Source organism: Numida meleagris, chromosome 9, assembly GCF_002078875.1.
Source record: "Numida meleagris isolate 19003 breed g44 Domestic line chromosome 9, NumMel1.0, whole genome shotgun sequence".
Taxonomy (NCBI): Eukaryota; Metazoa; Chordata; class Aves; order Galliformes; family Numididae; genus Numida; species Numida meleagris.
In genome coordinates this window covers 16,741,372-16,768,705 of record NC_034417.1, presented here as the reverse complement: position 1 = coordinate 16,768,705, position 27,334 = coordinate 16,741,372, and the positions used below count along the sequence as shown (strand labels likewise).

General features: G+C 40.3%; 1 protein-coding gene across 6 annotated transcripts in view; it reads right to left on the bottom strand.

Moving 5' to 3' along the window:
• The window catches only part of MEF2A (myocyte enhancer factor 2A), an 85,555-nt gene that overhangs the window by 10,388 nt on the left and 47,833 nt on the right, over positions 1–27,334 (bottom strand). For 2 of the 6 annotated variants that reach the window (XM_021406983.1, XM_021406984.1), the window contains exons 4-8: positions 18,294–18,425; positions 18,079–18,228; positions 14,774–14,993; positions 14,590–14,649; positions 3,461–3,651 (exon numbers count right to left, since the gene is read on the bottom strand). In XM_021406983.1, coding sequence (XP_021262658.1) covers positions 3,461–3,651; positions 14,590–14,649; positions 14,774–14,993; positions 18,079–18,228; positions 18,294–18,425 — 753 coding nt within the window. The remainder of the gene's footprint in view (positions 1–3,460; positions 3,652–14,589; positions 14,650–14,773; positions 14,994–18,078; positions 18,229–18,293; positions 18,426–27,334) is intronic. The other 4 variants (XM_021406985.1, XM_021406988.1, XM_021406986.1 and 1 more) reach the window with 4 other exon arrangements.

The window sequence follows — 27,334 nt, the reverse complement described above, 5'->3', positions numbered from 1 at the left end:
TTATCTGGCCGTAAGATATGTTATTAGAGCAGATTTCTGTCTGTCAGGAATTGACCTTTTTCCAAAGCTTTCTTGGACGGCAGCCCATAAAGTTGGGATTACTGCATAATGGAAAAGTTAGAGGAGTACACTGGGAAACAATCCAGGCCAAAGGATTTCCCCATGGGATTATTTTGCTTTTTTTTGAGTGGATAATAAAGGTGGTTTTCTGAGGCGGTTTATTTCTGAATTACTCAGCCACACAAAGGCACTGAGAAGCATCTGGACGTATCCAGCATTTGTTGCTCTTGGAGGGTCGGCCCATTTCTTAAGCTGTGCACACGACAGGACGGGAAGAGCTGGTACCTTTGCTTCACGCTACGCTACCGCTATCTCTGCTTTCCACGTTCCATGCTCGGCTCCAAGCAGACCGAATACGTGGTCACACACACGATGTGGAACTGCTGTTCTGGCACTAGAGTTAGCATCAGAAACGAGCACAGCAGGAACGACTTCCCTTACAGGTGCACCACATACCGCAAAGAGCTGCCGAGGAAGGCGCTGCCCCTTCTCCCCTGTGCCCCCTCCCCGAGCAGCCCGTGTCACAGCCGCTAGAGGGCCCGCTCTCCATGCAGCATCCATACACCGGCCCTCCTTAGCGAGTCCATCATTTCACGTTGCAAGGAGCGCAGCAATTTCAGCAGGAGAACGCCTTAATTCAATCGTTTTTGCACAAATCCAATTTCTGACATTTCTGCAGTGCTGTTCTGATTAAGCGTTCCTGTGTTGAATTAAAGCTCTCTCTCTTGCACTGGAAACCAGACTCTTCCTTACAAAGGTGAGAAGATGGTGCACGACAGCCCTGGGGAACTGCCCCGCTAGCAAGGCAGCCCAATGAAACCGAGCAACGATCCCACTGAATTTCAGAACATCATTTCCCCTTACAGTTGTATATCTGTTGCTTACGGGTAAGGTAAAAATCAACCAAAAGCATGCACGTATTAAGAAACGTATCTACGTCACTACATTTTCCATGCTTTCATGCAGTTAGAGCCTCCTATTAGCAACAGGTCCATGTTGGAAACCAGATCACGCTGCACAGTATGCAGAGTTCTTGGCGGATCTTTGGGATGCACTCTGATGCAGCCCCTCCTGCACGGTTTGTGCTACGGCAGCTAAACAATTTGCAAATTGCTCTAAAAATAAGTTACGGATTATTTTAGCCTTACGTTATTTTCCAGACAGAATGCCAAATGTTAAAACCTTTTGGAAAAAAAAAAAATAGAAAAACACAAATCCCAGGAGTTTCCTTTCAAAAACAAAGTATCTTTCCACTGGAAAAAAGGTAGAATAATACATTTTGCAATTCCGTTTGGTAAACAGGGAACACCCCTGTGGTTTGATAATCTCACGCAGGATGAAATAATTCTAAACTCTGAAAGGTGACCTCATCAGCAATGATATCATCTCCATGAGAATAAGTAATGCACGGCACACGGCTTGTGTTACTATCTGAAGAGCATCAGGAGTGAAGCCACTTTCTAAAAATACTGCAATAATTCAGGGGATAAGTGGTTGTTTACGTTTTATAAAACAAAACACATTAAACATGCTATACACATGGACAGTTACTCTGTAAGGCTCTTTTCCAATGTTCCCTCCAAGAAAAACAGAAATCGTTTCAGAAAAAAAAATTTACAAACGGGAAGTGCTAGACTTTGGATGCGTATTCGACTTGAATTGGCCCGTTTTTAAGTTTGATCAACAATTGTATTTCAATCTGCTACCAAGGGAACACTGGAATTCTTTAAAACACATCATGAAACTACAGTTAAACAGAACTGCAGCACAGAGTTGCCGTCTCGCTGTGTCCCATCAAACAGGAGCCCAGACTCACCAACTCCAATTCATCCTCCTCCGTCTGTACCCAGCAAACAAGAGGGATAACACAGTTACTACAAATAGCATTGCTTTCAAAGATGAAAGAAAAAGTCACGTTTGTGCTTTACATCTTTATTCCCTTCAATTAATAAAGTGTATTTGCTGCCTGGCCCTGTAATAATACTGCTAGGAAGTACGTTATGTAATGCAGGCTGCTTAGTAAAAAATACTGTACTAAAAAACATATTTTGGCAAAACGAAAGCAGAAAAATTAATAAAAACGAGGACACAGCTACACATTGACATCATATGTAAATATGCAACACAGCTGTTTCTGGCTGGACTGATGCAATGCACGTTGAGCGAAGGAACCAAATATTTCTCACATACAATCACTGCCATCCCAGCACCTCTAGTACGAAACCTTCTGATTTCCTCAGAAAGACAGACCAAAAATACGTGGAATTTTATGTCACTCTTGACAACAGAACAGTAAGTACGTACTGTACACTGCTAACGCTGGAACTGCACCAACGTGATGCTCCTTTTGTATCTATTTCTAATTATTTTAAAAACAATTTTCACTTTAAAATCTATCTAGTGCATTTCCTGTCTTCCACACTTCAGTAATCCTAAAAAAAAAAAAAAACCCTAAACTTTAAGAATCATTACTCCAAGGATAATTGTAACTTTTGTTACTTGGATTAATTTTGTGTTATTCGTCGTCAATGCGAGTACAAATGTAAGCATTTAAAAACAAACACAAATTATTCAGAGAGTTCTTGTTGTTTATATCCTGCTCCTCTTGGGTATGGTTCGTTCTTCCATACACAGAAAAGAGAGATCAATGTTTAAGGATTCTACGTGACTGTGAAAGACCAAAAGGATTTGGTCAGCCAAATGAAAGGAGGAATAGAGCAACTCTTCCTGACAGACCTGTTCTGCCCTCCGTGCTGTGGTTGCTCCATGCCTGACTCAATACTCGGTGCTATGCTAAACCTAGGCTGAGCAACCATTATTACCAAGATGCCAAGCTGCACAGCAGTACTGGAAGGTACACAAATAGGAATTGAGACTGATCCTCATTACTCTTTCATGTCTCCATTGAAGACGGGACACCCAGCGTAGGACACTGTGCCACACACGTTGCACTCCAGTACATCACACTGAACAAGAGTTTTTCTCAGACCATCATTACCACTGGAGCTATGTTTCATGTCCCACAAATATTACAATCCAGGAAAAACAGGTACAGTTTTGCTTTGGGGCACGTTAATAGAGTTCGTATTACCAATAAAATGAGTTATTCCTGCACAGAATAATGCATAACCCTTGTTAAAACCCACATCCTCCAAACCAGCAAAGTTCTCGGTGCCAAGTCAGTGAGACATCAAAACAAAATCCCAATCTAAATCTCCAGGAATGCTCTCTTAACCACGTTTAGGTCAGATTGCTACCTTACACTTTAAAAAAAGAGAAGGCTTTTCTATTACTGTAACCTACAGTAAGCTGATGAGATAGTGTCTTCCTGTGCGTGTGGGCAAAACACGTCACTTTTGCCCCAAACAAAGCTAGCTACAGAACAAACGTTTTAACTTACCAGTGGTGGCATCATACCCTTGCTGGAGGGTGGGATGACAACACGGAGGTCCGGTTTGCGATTGTTCATTCCGAGATTACCTCCTCCAGGTGGAGGTGGGGACTTTGTAGGCATGACCTTGCCTAGGCCATTCCCACCACCAGCAGTTCCGAGCAGGCTTGGTGAAGCTCGAGAATTCACAAACCCATTTCCTGAAAAACAAACGTACCTTAAGAGACGAAGCAACAGAAAATCTTGGTGTGGGCACAATCATTTAATCTTTCTTTCGTAAAACTTCCAACACAAACTTCTCACAAGAGGAATGGTACAGAGTAACCAAACAAAAGGCATTGCCACCAGAAGATCATTACATAAAGCTGGCGTTACCTTAAGGGCACCACACAGCAGCTTCAATGCTGAGAACAACCATTGTCAAAGAACTGTTTCTAATAACATACGTTGGTTTTGTTTTTGTTCTTCCCTTTCTCCAGGCTGAACTTGCAAGAACGTGTGCTTCTGCACAACCCCACTGCATCCCTACCCCCACTGCACACAGAGCACCCGCCGTACAAGATTGCTGCCTCTGAGAATAAGTCTCCATTTCTACAATGGGTTCTTCAAATATATTTAGGATCTGCAGGATTCCAACACCTATTCAACAATAAAATTAATTTCAAGTTGCAGTAATATATACTGTTCTGTTAGTAAACATGGTAATGATGAGGAGAACAAATTCTTCCCATCTAAATTCATTCTGAGCTCTGGGCACTGATATACATGTCATTTATGTCCAGTGATTTATTTTACACAGATCCCTATGCCCTTACACCCGGTAGGCATGGTAAAGGAGAATGAGACAAGCCCAATCCTACATACAAGTGCTGACTTCAGCACTGCAGTCTCCAGCAACTGACGATGTTCAGCACGCAGGCTTGAGTTTATACTCAGATCAGAAGAAAGTAACACAATACTGAAACAATTTGGGGCACAGTACGTCACTTTCCTGTAGCAACAGCAGAACATGTCACGTTCACTACAACATATTTATCAGAATTTTTTTTAGGCCACCATATAATGATTGTACCAGACTTATAGCAACAACCCCCCAAATACTCACACCTCATTCAGCTGCAAAGGAAAAAAGTTGTTAAGAGACAGGATTTTACAAGAGAGAACTCTACAGTTCACACTACAGAAGCCGTGTGTGCGTGTATAAATAACACAATTCATAATAAGATTATGTTTATACTAACGTTCCAGTTCTGAAAGTGGCCTTTATAGTCACCATTCAGGGGAAGTCTATTACACAAAGTTCACTGCGTGGGAAATTCTCTTTCTAATAGCCTGTAGTGCCACGCTGGCATGAATTTTGTATTATTATTCCAATTTGAATAGGCCCCTATGCCCAATCCAATTTTATTACATTAAATACATGTTAATCTAAAAGCAATTAAAATAAGAAAGTTATCAGTGTCACACTGTACCTTCTTTAGTAAAATTCTTAATGCAATTTAGCAAGGACGAAGAACAATAACGTATCAGTAGGACAGCACAACATTTAATGAAGGTGATACTTAGCTCATATGTGTCGGAACCCGGGGGGAATTCAGCAGGCTGCTAAGGAGGAGCCTCTTCTGTTACCCCGATCCTTAATACACGGGGGGAACTGTCAAATGCAGTCCTCATCTTTTCCCTGCCTGCTACCAGTGGAGCCTTAGATATTATTTTTATGAATTTAGCAGTGGAAAAAGCAAAGATTAATGTAAGAATAACAAAGTCCTTACGCTGATGTGAAGACAGAATCATAGAATCACCAAGGTTGGACAAGACCTCCAAGATCAGCCAGTCCAACCGCCCACCTATCGCCAACATTCCCCGCTGAACGTTCTATGTTCTGCTGTTCTGTTGAGTTTTATAAAGGTTCTATATGGTCTGCTGAGTTTTATGAAGGTCTTCTGGAAACTAAGACACTGCTAAATATTTTTCAAGAAAAACCTAAATGGGTGGAACTTACTGATTTAAAGTTTGCAAGCACAATTCCCGTTCACATGTTGCTAAGCACTACATTCACAACTTTCAAGTGAGGATTTCAAATTACAGACTTGGTTGCTCTGTGGATTTCCTACTGTGCCAAATGCCTGACCATACACGGATGATCTGATATGTTCCTTTTTTTCAAGGCTCATAGGGCAAGGACAAGCTTTTCTAATTTAGTACTTTCTGAAGCACTTTTAGGGGAAATAGGGGAATCCATTTTCTGAGAATTGTACCATCTTACTCAGAAGCCAGGCAGGAAAGAAGGGATACAATGATAGCGGAAAGAAGAAAAAGCCTTTTGTGTCAGCATTCTTCCTCCATAACCACAGCAAAAAATCTATTTCACGATTAAAGTTCCTACGTTCTTCAGCAGAAAATAACAGAAGTTATTGGGATGCTTCTAGGTTAGAAATAAAATTCAGCTAAAGAGGCTGGGAAAGTTTGCTTAGAATGGACAATACAAAATAGAGCCAAGTGTACAGTTCAACAGCAGGAGAAAACTGGCAACTTTTCATCACGGGTTAGAAGAGACTTGCAGGAGCTCCAGGCAAAAAGAACCCCAACCACTGACACAGAGAAACCAAATCCACACAGAATTGGTTTATTTCCCAAATGCTGTGGCAGGTATACAGGTTGCTTTATGTGGCTAGGACACAGGAATGAAGCACAAGAGCAAAGAGAACAAGAAGAGGGCAATTCCAGTGTTGTGTTTTAAAAGGTAGGTCACACAGACAAAGAAACCATAAAAATAGAAGTTCTGTGCTACCTCTGAGGTATCTGAAACTGTGGGACATCTTTATTAAATAGTTATGCATCAATACCTATCCATTATAAATGAGAGTACACATTAGCTATGAAAAGCCCACACTGCATCAGGTCACAAGGCAAACCTCCCTAATGGACTGAGCAAAAACTAAGCAGACCAGGAAAAAGATGTAAGGGAAATTATTTGAAAACAGTTACACTTCTATCTAACTACATCTAACACATTGTTACAGTATCCTCCATTTTATAAAAAAAAATGACAGCGTATTTAAAGACCTTACTGTACTAAGAAAGTAAAGTTGGTGCTTTGAGCTAATAATCAACAGAATTTGATCACTCAGTATATGCTGCCAGTACCACTCTTACATGCAACGCTGTGGTGCTCTACATTGCACTTGAATCTTCAGCACAATACATTTCTTAGGAACAATGGAGCTCTGTACCCCATTTTGGCCTAGCCTGTAGTTCCATTTCCTGTCCTCTGTTTTCAAGTCTTTTGGTAGCTCATGTGTTAAATCTGGACAGCGTCTTTCTTCCACACCCAATACAGTCATTTCCTGCAACCCTTACTACAAGGCCCTGCCAATCCTTCAGCAACATTTCATGCTCTTAACAGTGCTGTCAAAAACAACAAACTCTGTGCCATTGCCTCCTCCGGGCAGTCTCACTCGAGCAGCAGGGCAGAGTCGAGCATTTGTTCTGTCAAATGGCTGAGCACTTCTTAAAAACAGAAAATGAGTGTTTAGAAAAAATATGTATTAAGAATGGGAGAAAATGGCAGCAGCGTACAACAGTAGGGGTACTGAGCTGACAGAAGCACCTCACTAGATGTTCCATTTCTTCTTTTTAGCAAACACTGAAGTATTCACACCTATTACCTGAAGAACCAGATGCTTTGGCTGCAGTAAGACTGTAGAACATTCATTTCTAGTATGAAACAAAGCATTTTTTTTGCTGTTAAAGACCTAATAAGAAAATTAAATTACAAGCTCAGAGTGAGAGGATAAGGAAGAGCACAGCATTGCTTGGAATAAGGTCAGGAGCCAGAAAACGATAACCACTACAGGATGATGCAACTCTTCGGCACCTTGCCAAACTGAGACTTGAATACCCCCATAAATTCTGCTCATTATTTTGTATAATGCAGAAATATTATCACATCCACTATACAACTTTCCCAAATACGGTTATTTTAAATTTAAAATCACCAAACTGAAAAATGGAAACAGAATATAAAATCCTATGCAAGCGTAAATTCAGACTACAGCTTTTATTTCCACTGTAAGAGTTTTATTTAACTGCGATTTTTTCAACACAACTACAAGCACATTTTCAAAACACGTATTTGGAAAACAGGCACCAATGCAAAGATAAGCTCTCAATTCTAGAAATCACTTTAAGCCAGTTTTAAAATTCACACTTAATTGAATTGTTATGATAATAAGCATGGCCGTTGTCCATGAGCCCGCTGCTTGTTTAGCCTTCTTTCCTAAGCCTAGCTTTCAAAATCCAGAGATTTCAACAGCAACTGAAGCCCTGCCTCCAGAAACGTCATGCGGTTTGATCTCACTTATTGTCCTCCAGCCCAAGATGTAGCATTCGATTACAGACTGCCAGACTCATATTTCACTGTATAAATGGCATCAGCTGAAACAATGAACGCACGTGGCTGGAAAGCACTCCATGTCCTTATTAATACTCAAGGAATAAATTACAGTCGTTGATGCTATTAATCTTTTTCTGTGGTTCACCTCTGGAGAAACTAAATGGCTGCATATAGTTCTCAACAATAATCATGGGCAAGGAGCTAGATAACGTAAGATTAAACAAAAATAAAAATGATAGCAAATAGGTTATGCAAGAAACATCATGTGAGCTGACAAAAGTCACATCATCAGAAGCAAACTGAAAAGTCTGCTTGCAAACAGCGGAACCACTCTACCTACAGAACAGAGCAGAGAGCGTGCTTAAGAAAAGCATTTACATGTGAGACTTGGGTTGGGGATAAAGTTTTGAAACCAAATATAACAACTGTATTTCTACTTGCAGTAGCTACCCAATTTATGTTTCTGAATATGACAGCTTTAAGCAGGAATTAAAATAAAACAACGAAAACAACCTACAGCTGCAGCTCTCACCATTTTCAGTTTTGCACACAAGTCTCTGCCGATCCAACCCTAACTTTGTAACTCCACCTCAGTTCTCTGCTACCCCTGGGAAGGCTGTATTGAAACATTTCCAGGGAGCTGAAATTAACGTATTTCCACAGATCTTTAAAGATCAGTCCTTCAGGTAATACCATGATTAGGATTAAAGTATACCTTTGACAGCAGGGAGACTTTGAAACACGTAAGATTTATACTTCTAATGGCAGTACTTCAGATATTAAAATGCAGCAAAAAAGACATATGGTATTGCCAGGGAAACGCACGCTCGCAAAACTAAAGGAAAAAAAAAAAGTTAAAAAAGACTCAACCTTAGAAAGGTTGCTGGATTTTCTTTTTCCTGAAGTTAAATGCAAGGATGAGAGAGACTTTTCAAGAATATTTAGAATTTAAACAGTCAGCTTCAAGAGAATGGTTATTTGTTCAGAACGCAGCATCAGAATTAAAACAAGCACACTGCTTTTGTATCTAAATGTTATTCAGCTGCGTGAGAAAATACAGCAGCGGGAATTAGCTATCTAGATGCCTCTCAGGTCATTCCCAAACTACAGTTTACAGTTCATGAAATCAGAGCTCTACTTTCTGAAACTGTTGATGTCTATACATCTACACAAAACCAGCTGAAAGAACAGAGGCCAGAAACATTACGTTCCGGGCTTCTGAGGCCACGTGCTGCGGTATCCCGGGCAAGCTGACATTACAGCAATGTTGAGACTTCATACAGATCTGCTGCAACACTTACATTCAGATGGGAGATTAACAATGTCTTACGCATGTGGCAAATTGTATCCAGAATTGTCTTGTATGCCTTAGTAAATCAGTAAGATACTCTGACATTTCAACTTTAAAAATCTAGGTGTAATTCGGGGCTGAACTGACCACACGCTGATGTGTTGTTTCCAAGGGTATTTTGCTACAACAGAAAAAACCTAAATGCTTTCTTCTACCAGCATTGTTTTCCATGCCAATTTCAGCCCATCATTTCTTGTGATCTGATCCAATTAGAAGAGGATGGATGCACCAAACTTTGTTATGTGCTGGTAAGTGGATCTGTGCCTAGCAAAGGAGACGGGATCAGCGAACCAGCTGGTCTGCAGTCCACTCTCAGTAGTCCTCCTCGAGCAGAGCTTGGAAGCTGCAAGCTGGAAGGGTAAACAGGCTGCTCTCAGCGCTCTTCAGGCATCCATCAACTTCTTCCTTAGAGAAGGGTGAAACACTGACTTGTATTTACCCAGGTAACCCTGAAGATGAGAGCAAGGCAAAATATTATCCCAACACTATTGAGATCACAGAGCAAGAACCATTGTCCACTGCATTTTGCATTACTTGACATCACTTCCAATACAAGCTAAGAAGTGAGGAACTCTGTCTAGTGTAAGACCACCTCTGGCAGATACTACCAGACACGTGAAGAGGAAGCATAGCAGATAAAGTACCACAGCCTTAAGTAGTAATGAGCTGAAGACTTACTGCTGTTTTCCTTGGGCACAGCAGTGCTAAGCTGCTTATCTGGCACAGATAATACGCAGGTCGCTCCAAAAGTAATGCCTCCTATTTATTTCCATGGAAAAAACAACAGACACAAAGAATGCAATAACACTACCCAACAGAGCTAATTCTCAGCTACAAAACTCTATTTTTCAACACAGTCATCACCATTATGTGTGCATTTTCACCAGCAATGAACAAGAGCCTGCATACCACGCTCATAAAAATCTGCACCAGCGGAGGTGACCCATGTTGCTGTTGCCACTGCTGAAAGGCACCACCCACTGCCTCTCTGTGTTACATCCACTCTTTGGTCTCCACGAACGCTCAGCAAGTGCTGATGAATGTCAACGGGTGCCATTTTTCCGCATGGAAGAACTCAATTACATGCTTTTGCTTTATTCCACTTCCATGTCAGACACCATTTTGTCACACTGCCCCTCTGCCATCCCACCAGCATCTTTCTCTGACGTTGTGGGCCAGCATAATAAAAATAGGAAGCATTAATTTTGGAGCAGTCCTCAAACAAACTGGTGAGTTTGCATGTTAGGTAGAGGGAGAAGAACATGATTCCTTAAGAAAGAGGTTGATAGCATCAATCCAGTTTAAAGCAAAACCACTGCAAGGGTTTTTTTGAGAGTTAGCTGTGTACTTCTCATCGAGTGCTCTTTCATTTAGTAAGCAAAACATGAACAGAAATGTATGCACAGGAAGTTGTTTTGTTATTGAAGCCTTTTGGTGTGTGCTTAAGAACTACAGTGCAACAGCCATTTGACTTAACAGACTTGGGAAAGGTCAATCTGAATGTTTTATCCTCAAGCACATAGAAATGGTCTCCCAGCCAGACAAGCCCTCGGGTTAAAGTGAATCATTTTGCTGGCGTGGCCTTTCACCCTTCCCTGTCTTGATCTCCTTCTGAAGTGCGAGGCAGTTCACAGGTGTAAGCAAATTGTCAATGCACCTCTACATAATCCTTCCTGGTGTCATGACACCATGATCAAAGACGACACATGATCTAGGCTGGCTCTCAGTAGGGATCCAGTAGCTCACAAGACACAGCTGTTCAGGCAATTATATTCTTCAGCTCTAGTCCAAAGATATTCAATACACCTGAAGTTACTTTGTGTCCTCAGAATCTGAAGATCAGTGAGGACATTACATAAGACAGATCCGGAATGAAGAGGAGAAAGTCAGTACTCAGGATGACTCTATCTTACCCATTCTTTCTGATGACAAAATTATCATCAGAAAAAGGAAAGATAATTTCCCAGATGAACTGGGCCCATAAACCACATACTGACTGGAAGGGCTACTTCACTGACAAAGACACTTGTAAAAAGATATCACGTCCCTGCAAGATTACTAAGAATCTCCGGTTTCAACAGCTCCTTCAGAATCACCCACTACTGGGAAGTACTTTGGGAGCTCACCATAGTTCAAAGGTATCAGGGTTTCTTTGGCACGCAGCCCAGGCAATAAAGGCCACAATCCTAACTGGCCACTCGTGTATTTTGCATGGTTCTAGTTCAATGCCTCACAAGAAAGGTGTGGGAGCAAGAAGAAATGGGTTAATGCTGGTACTTCTTTTAAGCTTTTCCAATTCTTACAGTCATCAAGAATAGGACAAATTCAATAGCACTGAACTTTGCTGGCAAATACCACCAAATCTACTGGAACATAGTAAGGTAGACGTCCTTGAGATAAACTTGAAGATGATCTGTCCATCAAGTGTCCTTTCAGTTCTTGGTCAAAGAATTTCTCCCCCATATTTGGATATTCAGAGTAAGTGACAATATGCTTTGGCTATCAGAAACCACAGACCTCTGAAAAGAACGACACAGACATGCAGCATGCATTCAAGCCATGATAATATTGATAACAAATAGCAAACTGTACACATCCAGGGGACATGGGATTCTTGAAGCACATTAGATGTCCATCATAAACAGAACAGGGTTAGTGCTGACTATTGGCAATACCATCATAAAAATTCTAGCTCCAAAGTATCTAATTAACAACAACAATCTTTGCTCAGAAGCAAAGACTCAAAATGCAGGATCTTTTTCCTCCTCTCAACACTGATACACTTGCTAAGTGAAAAGGCTTTGCTGAAGTTTTCATATGGTGGGTTAACTTCAAAAAAAAAAACTCACAAAAATGTAAAATAAAGATTTCTCAGAGTTATGACAGCTGCATGCAAGGCGATCACAAAATTTTCTGTTCTAAACATAAAAAGCCACCTACCAGTCTTCGCTACAACACACAGATATTTTTGTTCATCAGAAAAAGTTACTTTCCACAGAAAAACTGTTGTTGGCAGATTGACTGTTAAAGTAAATCATCTATTCTAATCAAGATGCATAGGATATGAGGAAAAAAAAGTTCCTCATGTGAACTAAATGAGCCATTTTATGCAAGATTTTACCATGAACTACTTCCCAAGATAACCTCTACATTTTTTTCATCCAGAGACATAAATGTGTAATCATCTTTCAGCTAAAAGAGAGAAAAATCAAATGCTCAAAGCTTCCTAATGGTGACTAAGAGCTGTTTTTCCCTTTGTTGCAATCACTGAATCACTGAGGTCAGAATGACCTCCAAGATCATCTAGTGCAACTGTTCATAGAGAATATCGGGAAATGGAATCATAGAATTGCTCAGGTTGGAAAAGACCTTAAAGATCATCAAGTCCAACAGCAACCTAACCACACTGCAATAACAACCCAGTGCTAAATCATGTCCCCGAGCACCACATCCAAATAGTTTATAGAATCCTAGAATACGGGTGCTGTGAGTACCACGTCTGGATCTTCGACACTTCTCCCATAGAGAACGGAAAAACTAACACACGACTTTTCACAACTATATCTACAGGAGAATTCTCCACTCTTGACAAGTTTAAATGAAAAAAGAGCTAAAAAGAGGAAATACATTTTGTTTAAAGTGAATTCTACAGTTAATATAGCAACAACCTAGAACCATTGTTTTTTGCAGATATTAAATTGAAGTATACTCTTAACGAGCAGCTGCCAAGACTCTGTCTGTTTTTTGCATGCTCTCTCAATTTTCTTTGCAATTGAGGAGGTTACTGTGCACCTGACAGCACTGGAAAGAAGTCATGCCATATTCTAGTGGACCGTGGAGCTCCAACAACTTTACATCCCCTGTAATTTAGCACTGTGGTACTAACTAGGTATCTGATTTTTGCTAGAGGTACTTCTTACAGATTTTCCAATGTTCACATACAGCCACAACTCTTATTTAAATGAAAATCTTTCTAGAAATGAGTGGGTATGTGTGTAACATTTTGGGTGCGATGTTCTGGAAAGCAGGAGATAAGTGATGCATTTTGACTTTCCCCATAAACTATTAATAAATGCAAGAAAGATAGTATTTCTACTGCATTAAATATGTTCACCAAGCTACTGAAAACTGGTATTTCCCTTGTTTAATATTCCATAGCAAGTGCTGTAAACAACTGTCTTATTTTCTTACTGACAGAAGGAGTCTTAATCCTGTAGCCACTGTTACTAAAGCTTGATTTTGGAATAGACGACTGAAATGTCTTGATAATAAACTTACTTACTCTGACTTGAGAAACAGAATAGAAATCAACATCTGACCTCCACAGCTTCTAAAAATAATCGTTTTTTTCCTACTGAGTTTCTCCATTTAAAATGTTGCTTACTCAATGGAAGCCATACTTAAATATTTATTTGCTGTATATGGCCAAAGAAAGAGTGGAAAGTCAATCCCATGCTTTCAGCCTGTAGTTGCAGCTTTTTTATTCATAAATCCAATCAACAGAGTTCATCTTCAAAGAACTTTTTCCCAATTGCCACATTAAGTAACCAGTGGGCAAATACTGGAAGGTCAAGAGATGCTTCTCTAATTTCTTGCCATGAACATTTACTGAGGAGAGCTGTAAGTATTTCCAAAATTGGCTCTCGGTTACCAAGACATCTTAAGGAATGGAAGCAATACGAAGAAGGTGGGTGAGCTATCATTCATTTTGTCTTTCTGTAGCACAATAAAATTCAGTCGCTGCCTGTTCTGTATTGGGGTATTAAATTCTTTCTAGGCAAGACAAAAATTGTTTACCTGAAAAAGTGCTATTATATCAATTTACTGAATATCAAAAAATACGGTGAATTTGGTCTCTCATTCATTTTTAAATGAAATGCTGATCATCTTCCAAAATTAAAGCAGAACCTTGCTATTGTCTTCCAAGCTGTGTTTGTCTAACAGCTGGAAAATAAATAGCAAGATACACACAGCAATACAAACAACATAGTTTGTATTTTCTTCATTCAGAACCAGCACCTAATAACCAGATCTTCAGAACACAGCTAGTTTAGTAAGCATAGAGAATTTTATATTAAAAAAAAAAAACAAACAGGGAACATAAGAACTCTCGAGCATGCTGTAATTACACGTGTAGAAAAAAATGCAAAAGCAGAAAACGACTAAGAACTGCAGTAAAAAAATGCAAATATTACTAAAGTAGAAAAAGCATGAGGGTTAAATGCCTGATAAAAATTTACAAAACTCAACAATTACAAGGCAATTTAAAGGCAATGATGTCCTTTGCTCTTTCTTAACCAACAGGAATGAAAATAAAAAACTGCTTCTGAATAGGCGTACAAAATGAAACCACGATACTATTTTTCATCACAAACACGATACCACACTTACCAACTGGACTGGTACCAGCTCCATTTGGCACTGTGAGGTCAGTTGTCCCCAGCATCCCACCTAAAATAAATCATTGGAAAAAAAATTGTGATTCATTAAGAACTTACTAGTGTTCGTTTTTTTTTTTTAATAAAAACATAAAGAAGGGTAATAAAAGGAAAGCACTACAGTACTGAAATCCTACCAGCATTGCCAGTACTTGGTGGTCTCTGCGGGGCCCCAGGTGATACGTTCCGGTGCAGGGTGGTCTGAGGTGGGGAGAGCATGGTCGTGTCTGTTAACGATGAACTGGCTGCCAGTGATGGGGATACGAGGGAACTCCCTGGGTTACTGTAGGTTAAAGTGTTGGGGTTGGACACTGGAACCGTAACCGACATCGAGAAGTTCTGAGCAGGCAAGCCAGGCTGGAGGAAAGGAAGGAAGAAATATACAAGACAACATTAGGATTAACTATATTCGCAAAAACAGCACATTATAAAAAATACACATTACAAGTTTGCCAACAATTGTAAGAGTTAATTATGTTAGTTTTGAAACTCTAGTTCATTAATCATACAATCTGAAAACATCCATTTGTTGTAGGGTCTGGTGTTGAGTTACAATACGTCATAAATACAGTTCCAGAAGAATTACTCATAAACTTATCAAAATGCTGAGAGGAAATTCACATACAAAAACCTGAAGATATTCATATAGCTCAGAAATACAATAAATTCACCAGTTAATCTGGATTATCACAAAGCCATGACAAGAGAAATACGTTGACAAATCGACAAACTGTTACATCTTCAAAATGGAAGCATAAACATGCACATTATAAAATAGTTGTAAGACAAAAAAGGAACAATTAGTAATAACATTTTCTATTAATAATCTTGCCAAAATATTGCTGCTGATCTCTAACACCTTTTTTCAACACACTAAAAAAGTAAAACCTTCAGAAATTTACAAACTTCAGTAATTTGAACTTAACCACTTTGACTGTCATTTTCTGAGATGTGTTGTGCAAAACTCTGCTTGAATAATCACTCCATTTTCTTGTGTAAATTTTCTTCCCTTTTTATTTTTTATTTTATTTGAATTCTTACAGCGTTATTCAAAAGGCAACTATTTTTCCGCAGTATATATGTTTGTTATTCAACAACTATTTGACTCAAAAGCTTAAATGCCTGCCCATCTATGGTGCTCATTTGGTTATGACTAACTTGTTTGGCCTTTGTCTCATTCCTATCCTTTGACAGTGATGTGTTTCTGAAACAAAAGGGACCATTTCCTTTCACAACTCTCAGAGTAACTGCAAACAAAACCGTGACAGGTACACTTTAAGAATAAAAATTCAGTAGAATTTGTTGACAGAGATGATAGTTTGGAGGTCAACTGAAGATGACACACATTCATGACCTAGCAAGTGTATTTACGAGATGTACTTTGTCATATGCAGCTTAAAATTTACTTAGAATGACACTTCTAAATGACAATTTAATTTCATCTGAAATACAACAGCAACTACACTAATGTAAAGAGTATAATACATTTTATACGAAAAGCAAAACCTCTTCCTAGCGAGAACTAATGACAGCTTCCATACTGAAGCATTCCTAAGAATAATTATCAATTCTTGGCACAGATGGGAGCAAGAAGTAATGAAGCACAGCCATGTAATGCTAGCAAATCATTCACAGTATCTAAGTAATGACAAGCTGCGCTGATACTTGTCTTCACGGGAAACTACTTCAAGAAACTGTTTATTGTCTATGAAAAAGGATGCTTTTAAATAGCATGCTTTCCATTAACTCAAACTAAACTTGAAATAGCTGAAGTACGCTTAAAACAATGCTTAGAAGTTAACAGTAAGAACATTTTTCCACAGGTTTCTCAATATAGAATCTATAAATGACAGCTTCCCCCACTCCTTCCAATACAGATGGACAGCAGCATCTGTCCATCTATGGTATGCATTTGGTTTTGACTGAATTCTTCACTCTGCCTCATTTCTATCTTTCAACAGTAATAAGTGCACTAGAATAGAAGAAACTACATTCTTATACAAGATCCATAAGTACTGGAAACAGAACCATAACAGGTACAATTTAAACTATAAATACAGAACTACAGAGCTAAGAATTAATGTTCCCTTTTTTATTTACATCGATGCCCACACAGAGAACTCAGGCTGCTCATGAAGACCAAAAACATCAAGGGAGATACAATTTAACTGTATCATATTGAGGCGAGGCCTAAGGATGTTTCAATATAGAAACATTAGGTAGCAAAAACTTCAAAACAAAGACGGAATAAAAGATATTGGCTACAATCAAGTGTAAAGAATTTGTGATAAGGATGGATTCTGGGTGTCAGACTGCCAGTTTGCTGTTATTTCCCTAGAGATGGTTCTACTGCTCTGAACAATGAAATCATTTTCAGTATCAGCAGTCATGTGGGGACACACTCTCCAGATACGCCAGGCTCTACGCCGATTAACCTAGCCAGTCCATTTATTTTAATGGCTACAGCCTGGCAATGTTAAAAAATTTAAAGGTAGTGGCAGAGCCCCATATTAGTTTTCTCAGAAGATACGTCACCTGTAACACTCAATGCTAATTGCTTTTGTAGGTGGAAATTAAACATCACATCTCTGAGAAGAACATGCAAAATTTCCATTACTGTTAACCCCACAGTTCTTGAGTTCTAGAGCCCAATAATTGTCACCAAACTGTACTCCACTAAACCTTCTTATTACCTTGGACTCATAAATTAAAAAGCATATACAGAACTCACGAGAACATGGACAATCTGCCCTGTAAATACATGGGGCTCATTTTTGAATTATATAATATTAAAATGGAAAATGATGCCCTGATCTCACTATGGGATAGGTGACAGTATCTACCTAAAGCAATTACGTGACTTATGGCAAGTGACGAGTGAGTTAGGCAATCCTCACAAAATTTTCAAGAGATCTTTTGGTGTCCATGCTCTCTGCTGGAATTTCAACACGACACCAATCTTTTTGAGGATCCCACTGTCATTTTAAAACATCTAAATGCCTTTCTAAATCTCGCCTTCAGGAAAATAAAGTCCATTGATTTGATAACAGAATTATCCGACTCTAACTGTGATGTATCGTAAAATCTTTATCAGACAGAAGAAGGACTGTAAGATTTTTATATCCCATAATAAAATCTACCTTTTTAGAATATTTTAGGCAGGATCAGGCAAAGAAGCTAAGATCCTGAAATTTAGAAAGTTACTTCACATCCACACAGTATGAAAAAATCTGTGTGCATAACTGAGAAACTGGAGACACAATTCCTTTCTTTCTTACTCCTTATGGAAAAAAACGTAATTAACAAGAGCAAGTATCAGTATCTCATTTTACCTCACGAAAATACACATTCCCCTTTTCAAACCGATACAGCCTCTTGTCTTTACAGTGGTAAGCAACATCTGTGAAAACTCTCATGCATGTAATAGAAGCACAAACCATACTTTAGTACTCACTGCGATTTTATGATTCCGCATCATATTATCAAACTCTTCATTAATTTTTTTATATTTTTCTTCTGTATGTGGCGTGAGCACATATGAAGTGTCAGGGTCCGGGCTGTCGCACCCTCTGTGTTCCTTCTTGTTCAGAGCCTAAATAATGAAGTTAATAAAAAGGATCAACAAATAAAAAGTAGAGATAAAATAAAAGTACTTACAGGGCCTCGCTTGAAAATAAAATCACTATCTTCATTTAGTTTGCTGAATCTGTCCTCCGATAGTGGACTGTGCTCAAAGTAATCGTCAGCATCAGGGCTCTCACAACCATTAAGGCCTTTCTTTCTTAAGGTCTGAAATACAATTGGAAAATTCACATACAGATCATACTAACTTGCCAAGATCTCTTGTATACTACCGAATCATTCAGAGCCACTGAAACTACACGAAATTTTCACAGACAAAAATCAATAGACAAGCTAAGTCTTTCAAAATAGTGGCATAGTACACCAACAGAAAAGGTTCATTCAGAGGCATAGACTCCCAAGGTGCCATCCCATGGGCAGTTTTAACCTAAAACCATTCCATCCCTCCAGTGTTCTACGCCAAACTGCTGTTGGACACTGGCTGATGGAGGACAGTTGCCTGACAGACATTCAACATGCAGCCTATGGTAAGGGACTTAACATCCTCACCGGTAATGAAAAAACATCTTAGTCTCTACTGGATCTTTAATACATTGATTTTATCATCCCTATTAACATCCCTCATATTTTAAAAAGCATATGGTTTGAAGTAGAGCGATACAACGGCGAACATTTTTCATTTGAAAGTAGCTGCTGCATTACATGAATATATGTAACACTTGGTCTCACTGGCTTACAAAGGCAGGATTTTCCTGCACTGCAGTCATCCTGCATGGTAACAAGAACTGCAAAAAGTATAAAAAGAAATGACATAATCCCTCTCTAACATGACTTAGTTTGCTAAATATAAGCTTTTTTCAGACTCCTTTACTCTAACTTGATGTGACTGCTTTGTGGGGTACTTCCTGTTTTCTGGTGGAACTCTTGCATCAACATCCCCCAGAAACAGAGCTTGTCTGCAACGCAGGCATTACGAATAAGCTGCTGAGAAAGGATGTGAACCTGCAGCTCTTGGGAGCAAACAATTAAAAGATACGTTCAATACGTTTGCAGTCCTTTTTTTCTTTTTCATCTATCACACAATCAAATTCCTCATTACAAGTTCGCATTTATAACAAAGTAAGATTTAAAATGCTACCCACAGAAAAATCGTAAATGTTTTAAGACAAGTTCCAAAAGGAAAGCAACACGCATTTTTCAACAGGTCCACATGAGCCATGTGTAAGGCAGCAGTGGGACGATAGGGGCAGGGAGGTGGTGTCTTCTTTTGCTGCCAAGATGTTCAAGTTCTATGAACTTTACAATGAAAGATCCTAAAAAAATGAAATCCACACTTTGACATTCTCAGCAACGAGAAGAAATTCCATTCACTTTCTGGTAGAAGTTATGCTTCCATAATCTACTGAAACTTATTTTTTTAAAAAAAGCTTTCGTTTAAAGCATTCATTTTTTGTTCAAGCACCATCTCGCACAATAAAAATTACACAAAACTTTCTTACTATTTATACATGTGCAAAATACTGCCTACTTCAGCTTTTAAGCAGCACTAAAATCCAATTTAGTTCTCTGAAATTCTTTAATATCACAGGTCACCACAAGCTATAATTCCTTCTCGGGTTTCTCGGCCGGCTCCCGGTATCCCACGCCGTCCCTGGAACTCCCACAAAAATGCCACCACAGAAGCAGCACATGGGGAACAGGTGGAGCTCCCTCCAGCCCCGCTCGCGCCCCGATCCCGCACCGCCAGCCAATCCGCTGGGCACGGATATGGACGTGGCCATACAAGGCCCGGCCGCTCAAGGTCGGAGCCCGCTATCCCTCCCAGCCCTTCCTGACAAGTCAGGCTGCCAGTTCTCTACACTTTGATATCAGTAGGGAAAATGTTGACACTGTGTAATCTGCATTGTGCTTAACCCCTGCAACCCACGGAACGCCCTAAATAGAACCCAAATAGGTACTTAACAGGGTGCTCAGCACAGCGTCCAAGACATTCAGAAGCTGCGTTTAGGTATTATACAGAAAGAACTTGCAATACATACACAGCAGACAGTGCTGAACTTCTGTCCAGTTCCTAAGAGGTTAGCGTCATTTTAAGTATTGCAGCATAGGAGTTTCATTAATGCCCCTTTTTAAAAAACAATCAAGTGAAAATGTGAGTGCAGCGCTGCGACTCATCCTCGCAGATCTGCCCGACGATACGCTCACAGCTCCAGCACAAAGGAACGCGCACACTGAACACAAAAAGGCATCCTTCCTCCTGAACATCGGTTATTTTTATTTTCTACAACAATGGGGTTAACTCCGTTTGACTCATGAGGAAGGAAAATGCTCAGTATCTCCCGGTTAAGGTTCTGGAAACCTTCACTCCAGATGGGGTTCCTGTCATTGTGGAAGGATTTAAGGCATGGTTTGCTGTTACAGATAATACGTCTGGGTCTGATATCCCGAGCTCTGTCTCTTTATCGCTGAAACACGCACTGTCACTTCGAGGACCTAACCATAAAAAGACTGCTACTTTATCACTGCCCCATAACACAGCGGTGAAACCTTCCTGCTCCGTGGCTGTACTAACAAGCGGAATGCTGTCAGCTGTTCACAGAGTCAGGCGAAGCCTACGCAGCACAGCCCGGCCAACAGCGCCATGCGATAACGGGCCCTGCCCACGGGAGCACAGGGACGGCTGCTGGGAACGGGGCCATGGGGACAGAGCCGAATTCCACCCCAAGGGCTAACCTCACCCTTCGTGGTCCCTACAGCTCCATTTTGTCACTTCTCCAATGACTGTAAATAACTCAGCAAACCTATGCTGAGTTCCAGTATTCCAGTTCCTCCTTCCAGTACTTGAAGGAGCTTACAAGCAGGAGGGAGACTGACTTTTTACATGCTCTGATAGCGATGGGACACAAAGGGGAATGGCTTTAAACTAAAAGAAGGGAGATTTAGTTAAATGTCAGGTGAAAATTCTTTACTCAGAGGGCAGTGAGGCCCTGGCACTGCTGCCCAGAGAGCTGTGGGTGCCCCACCCCTGGAGGTGCCCAAGGCCAGGCTGGATGGGGCCCTGGGCAGCCTGAGCTGGTGGGGGCACCCAGCCCATGGTGGGGGGGGCCGGGTGATCTTTACGATCCTCCTCTAACCCAACCATTCTATGATTCTATGTTATTTCCGAGATATTATCATAAAGACTGAAACTTCACAAACTCTGAAGATGAAAGAAATTCCTCTAACAGTTTAATTTCTCTGCAGTGATGCACAAACATTTTCATAGGAAAAAAAAAAACAGAGTTCTTGCAGTTGAGGCTAATACAGAACAAACTTTCTTACCACAAGAGGGAAAAAGAACATTAACTTCCAAGTTTTGCTATTCAATGCTCACTCCAACTGCCTTCTTGTGTTAAGTCTTATTTTCCAGATGATTTAAGGGAATGTGTAGCTTTTGGAGTTAATCTGTATTACTTTCCACTTCCTCTAAGACTTATCCAAAACTACTGGCAATTGTTCCAGCATGTTTGCCAGTGCGCTGCACTGTGTCCTCAGTGACTGACATTCTGCAGCTTTGATGTTAGGCTCGATGAGCTAACTGAGGAAAGAATTGATTTTTCTCAGAAAATCACGCAAAGCAAGTGCTTAAAGGAATGATGGCAGGTATGAAATCTTTTCCAAATGAACCAAGCACACAAAGCGACGTCGCGGTGCTATGTGTGAAGTCACCGCAAAGATGCTGCTGGCAGCTGTGGTAGCACGGATATTGCAGAATGGCCCAGAAGCTTTTGACTGTTTTTGTGGCACTGTGTAAAACTGAGATACACAACATTATTAGTTTTATACCGATTTTCTTTTTTTTTTTTTTTTTTGAATGGCAGATTTTGGTAAATACTGTATGAGAAAGGCTGGACTAGTTACGAAGGATTGAAGTACTGCACTCAACCACACGGCACACTGTTCTCCTGACCTTCCCTGCACATTGCACATAGTCATTTTAATTGCACTGCATTTTGCCTGTGCAAGAAGCATCTAAGGAACAGGAGACCTTCTCACAAAACAACAGTGACAAATTCTCGCTGCAATTCAACACATTCCACTTAAACTGCTAGTACAAAGGGAATAGAAATATGAGAGTTATTTATGGTGTGACCCATGAGGAAGCAAAGACGATACTCAGCCACCACAGTGTAACTATCTTCTGTCACACAAACTTACACTGGCTCAAAATACCGGTCATCAGCAGTTCTGGAAAGCAGAAACAGAGCTGCCAGGTACAGATTACTGCTACCCGAGACAGAGTTAAATGACAACATCCAACCGTCCTCCTCTCCAGGAAAGATAACAGGGTTTGTGTCCAGCCCTGGAAGGATGTGTTGCTAATGGTTAAGAAGCACAAGCAGCTTGTTTTGTGCTCTCACATGGTTAAAAGGGCAAGAATGCTGATAGCAGTGATCTGGGCTCCTCAGCAGCTCCCTTGGCACAACTGCAGAGAACTTGCTTGTGTTAACTGCAACCTCAGGAAATAATATTTTTCTGCCTTAAAAGGCAAAAGTAGGAGGACATGAAATGTAAAGAGCATTATGAAGCAGGAACGTTAGCTCATTCAAAGTCCTCACCGTTGGGTTCTTGTAGACTACTAATGCTACGCAAATTGGGAAAAGGTTGTTGCTATCAGAGCCACAATGCAAAGGGGAAATGGTTGTTCTATCAGTGCCACTGCGAATCAAGATAACAGCTCAATTTCTGCACTTCCTACTGGAGCTGGCCAAACAGGATTTTTCTTGGTGTTTCATCCAAAATCATGAGAAAAAAACATTTCCAAAATTTTACTAAGATTGAAATGAAAAACCGATTTCCTTTAGAAAAGGCAAGCCTTCCAGATAAAAACAGTGGCTAGCTGTTCCAGTCTGAGCTTGGAAAGGATGTGAAGAAGTACAAAGCTGGAGTAAACACTTAAAAAAAAAAATTCCAAGTGTAAGTATTCCTTAGGCATGAAGTAATGGAAGAAGCACCACTAGAACTTCTAAATATTACTGCTGCCTTAGTAAGCAGGTACACCATGCTTATCAATGGATAACCAACTGAACAGCTTCTTGATGCTCCGGAGAGCTGCCATGCAACAACAGAGAGGGAGAAGATGCTGCTGCCACTTGCATCAAATTCCAAAGGCCCCTCATTCACAGTGTGACCGCCACACTCACACAGTGCCTGCGAAGGGCAGAGGGGACTGAGCAGAACTCTGCCACCTATAATGGGAATAACCACAAGATCCAGAGGCGCAAGACTGTGAAGCTGCAGCCTCACACCAATAAAACACAGATGCCAGCAGTGTCAGCCCAAGTTGCAATAATGTCTTTCCTACTGAGGTTCAGAAACAACAAGTAGTAGTTCATAAAACAGAGATCCAAGGATAACGGAGCTACTCAGCTACAGCATATCCTTTAGGATCAGCCTCTCTTTCCATCTCTGCAGACGATTACAGAGATCGTGCTTTACAGTCATTTGCCCACATTTAAGGGAACCACTGAAATGTCCACAGGTGTACTTGACACGGTGACATTGGTAAGTGACTGCCACAGAAAGTGCATGATTCTGGACACAAGTCTTAAGCCAACTCAGACTTCTGCTTGAGCCTGCAGGAAGCCATTTTCTTCTACACTAAAATGATGGAGAGTTCTCCTTGGCCATGCTTCAACTTACTTTCGCTTGTTGTCAGTGCTCACAGCAGGAATGAGCTGGCCTACCAATGCAGGGGCTGAGCACCAGAGATACAGAGCAGGCAGCGGCACTGGCCTGGCCTTTCTGGCAGCTGCAGACCACTGTCTGAATCCACCGCTGATAACAACATCCTCCTCAAAAAGCCCCACCTTTTTTTTCTGAGATATTCCCACACAAAGGAAAAAGAAAAACACGGCACTCACAGCCCCAGACTCCCACCCAGTTTTCATTCTTATTATGTGAAACATCAGCGAGAGGAAAAAAAGGGCAAATTCCTTTCGGGCAGTTCACCTCCCTTCCCACAGAGCAGAGAACTACACATATGGCTGCAGACCTGACACGCAGCAAAATGTCACAATGAAAGCACGACGATCCCTTTGTTATTTGCTTCCTGTTACATGCTAAAATCTAGGCTGAATTCCTTATGTTATAACACAGAATATGTCACTCCTATCACCCCGAACAATACCACTGTGCTTCATCCTTTACATACATCATTTCTCCTCTATTATGAGGAGTATTTTTAGGCACTGGAAGCTATTTATAGTTTCTAAACTTCCTGCAGGTCACTTTGGCCTCAGAAGCAGCATCGTTTCTGTTTCTTTTCTCCCAAGTAACGACACAGCTCCACAAATGCCAAGCTTGACCCTGCAATATCAGATGTATAAATTCAGCTGCTGTTTAAAATACAGCAGGACCAAATCTTACGAGCAGCGTAAGTGAGCAGCCAGAGAAAAACATGTAACTCATCTTAGTAACAGTGTTTTGAGTAGGAAGCTCATCAACACTATTTCTGTAGGCTTTAATTTCTGTTTTTTAAATAACGCGGACTGGATTTTGTGCACTGTTTACAGATTTTGTAGATTTTCCACAGGTTCTATTAATATTCTCAGCTTCAACTACTTAAGCATCTGCAGATGTCATCATGAAGCTGTTTTCCTTCCCTGTGAGCTAGGAGGCTGCTTAGGTTTAGCCTAATGCTTTTCTCTTTTCACTATTCCCACCAGACACTCAACGTTTTCCTATGCTAGCAGTCAGAATTCTGCATTCTAGTCACAGCCACAAGTGCACATACGTACCAAAATAGCATAGGAAAGCGACAGAGCAGATAGCGCCCAGCTCTCAAAACTTCAGAGCAATGTATAAAAGGTCGAATCAGATTACGACGGACCTTTGCACAGCTAAGCAACCCGGAGAGCTGAGCTTCCTAATGAACAAGGCCTCACCAAGCTCCCTGGTGGGCTCCCCAGCCTGAACGTGGTACACGAAGACAAAGCTTTCAGTTGACTTACATACTGCTTTCCACGCTTGCGCTCAACAAGTAGTAGTATTACAAGATGAAAAAAAAAAAACAAGTAAATAATTGATGTTATGCAAAGATATCTAGACGACAACAATTCTGAGTACAGCACATCTTGTTAAATTCTGCCACAATTATTATACTCCTTAGCCAAATGATACGTTTGGAAAAAATTATTTTTTAGGATTACTTCCTTTGGGGTTTAAAAAAAAAACAAAACCAAGAAACGAGAAGCCAGCAGGATGACAGGCCATACAGTAAGACAGAGAGCCCTTCAGACAATGCTCTGCTAAGTTCAGTTTTAGGCAAAGGTATTCATCATTTACAGATGCCGAATGTTCATGACTTGAAATTTTATCAGTGTCCTTGTTATATTCCACTCTCAGAAAAGACAGGGTCTTATTTCAAATGCTGGAGCACTTCCAGTATCTGGCAAATTTTAACACGCATCCTTAGCTTGCCAAACATGAAAGCTAGCTGTCAAATTCCTCCAAGATATGATAAAGATGGCACTCAGGATTCAAACTCTCGTTTATATAAAATAACACATACAAAAGGTTTTCAGACTTCTAGCTTGAGCCATCTTTGCTGTGAAACGTTATTTTAAATAGATAAACCACCAGCAATTACTGAAGAATAACAGTTTTATCTTCTGTAAAATCCACTTCAGAATATTATACAATGCATGGGAGAAGTGATGAAGGAAGTGCTGCTCTCCTACTTAGGATTTCTGAGAAACTTTCAGTAAACTGTGGGCTTTCTGATGCAGTTAGTGACCCGCAGAAGCAGCTGCATTGTTCATTCCCAAGTGAATTTCTCGGGGCTTAAAATGGTCAGTAATCCAGTAGTACTGACAATGTTCTTTCCTCAGAGAAAACCAAGCCACGCTCTGTCTGATACTTGATGCATTTGTCTTTGTTTTGTTTTCTATAAAACTTAATAGACCATTAAATCGTATATAGCTGAGCAGGTTTTCATTTTACCTGTTGTACAGAAAGCACCTTCAACTAGAATTTTCCATTAAAGAGTAATCAATTGATCTAAGTCAATCTTATTACTGAAAGCAAAGGACGAAGCAAACCTACGTTCATCTTCACGAAGCAGAAACTATTCAGTAACTGACAAATTAAACATATTCTATAATCCTTTCAACAAACAACAGCAATAGTGAGAGTACAGATCTGCCCATAAGAAAGTTCAGAGTGCCTACCTATCTTTTATGGTGCGTAAATGTTGTTTTCAATCCTTAGTAAGTGACAGCATGTATACGTACAAACACGTCCTCCCATGTGTACCCTTCCATAAATATGAAATGGTTAAAACATAAAATCAGCAACAGCAGCATCTGACTGAATGCCTCCTTTCAGCAACAGTATATTGCAGATAAGCCATATGGAGCATGAAAAGTTTTCCAATGTAACAACTCAGCTGCATAATACACTTCATGATCTTTCCGAAATTCTTTAGTAAAAATATTATTCGCTATTCTGCTTGCTAAACTTGCTTAGTGGTTTGCTAAGAAAAATCCAACTCTCATTACAATTCACTGATATAAAAAGAATGGAAGTGGGATTCTTACAGTCAACCGGCCTGTGCAATAATGCCAGATTGCTACTTCAAGCATTTCATGTCCTATTTCTCCTTATAGCTTCAAAAGTAGAAAGGATAACAGAAAGTATTTCAAACTCTTGGTATACTTGAGATAACCTAGTATTATCAAACCAGAAACCTGAAAAGGGGGGGCAGGGATGGAAAAAGGTCATAGGTCTGCACCACCACAAATGAAGCATCTGCACAGCTGATAAAGGAAAGCTACAGAGCAGAACATACCAGGTGAAAGAATCGATAGCAAGTCCCCTGTTCAGATGAGCTGAGAACGTTACAGCCCGGATGGGCCACACCGCTATCAGCAAAACACAGGCTATGAGCAAACCACAGTCTCCATCATATGACTACAATTTCTCCATCACACCTACATGGTGGGGTATGCAACAGGGAGGTTATATGAAAGACTGAAGACCTAGACCAATTTTTCTTGGAAGTTAGCATCTCTCTCAGCCCTCTTCTGCAGAAGCAGCATCAGTTTAAGGTCCAAACATGAAAATTAATAAAAAAC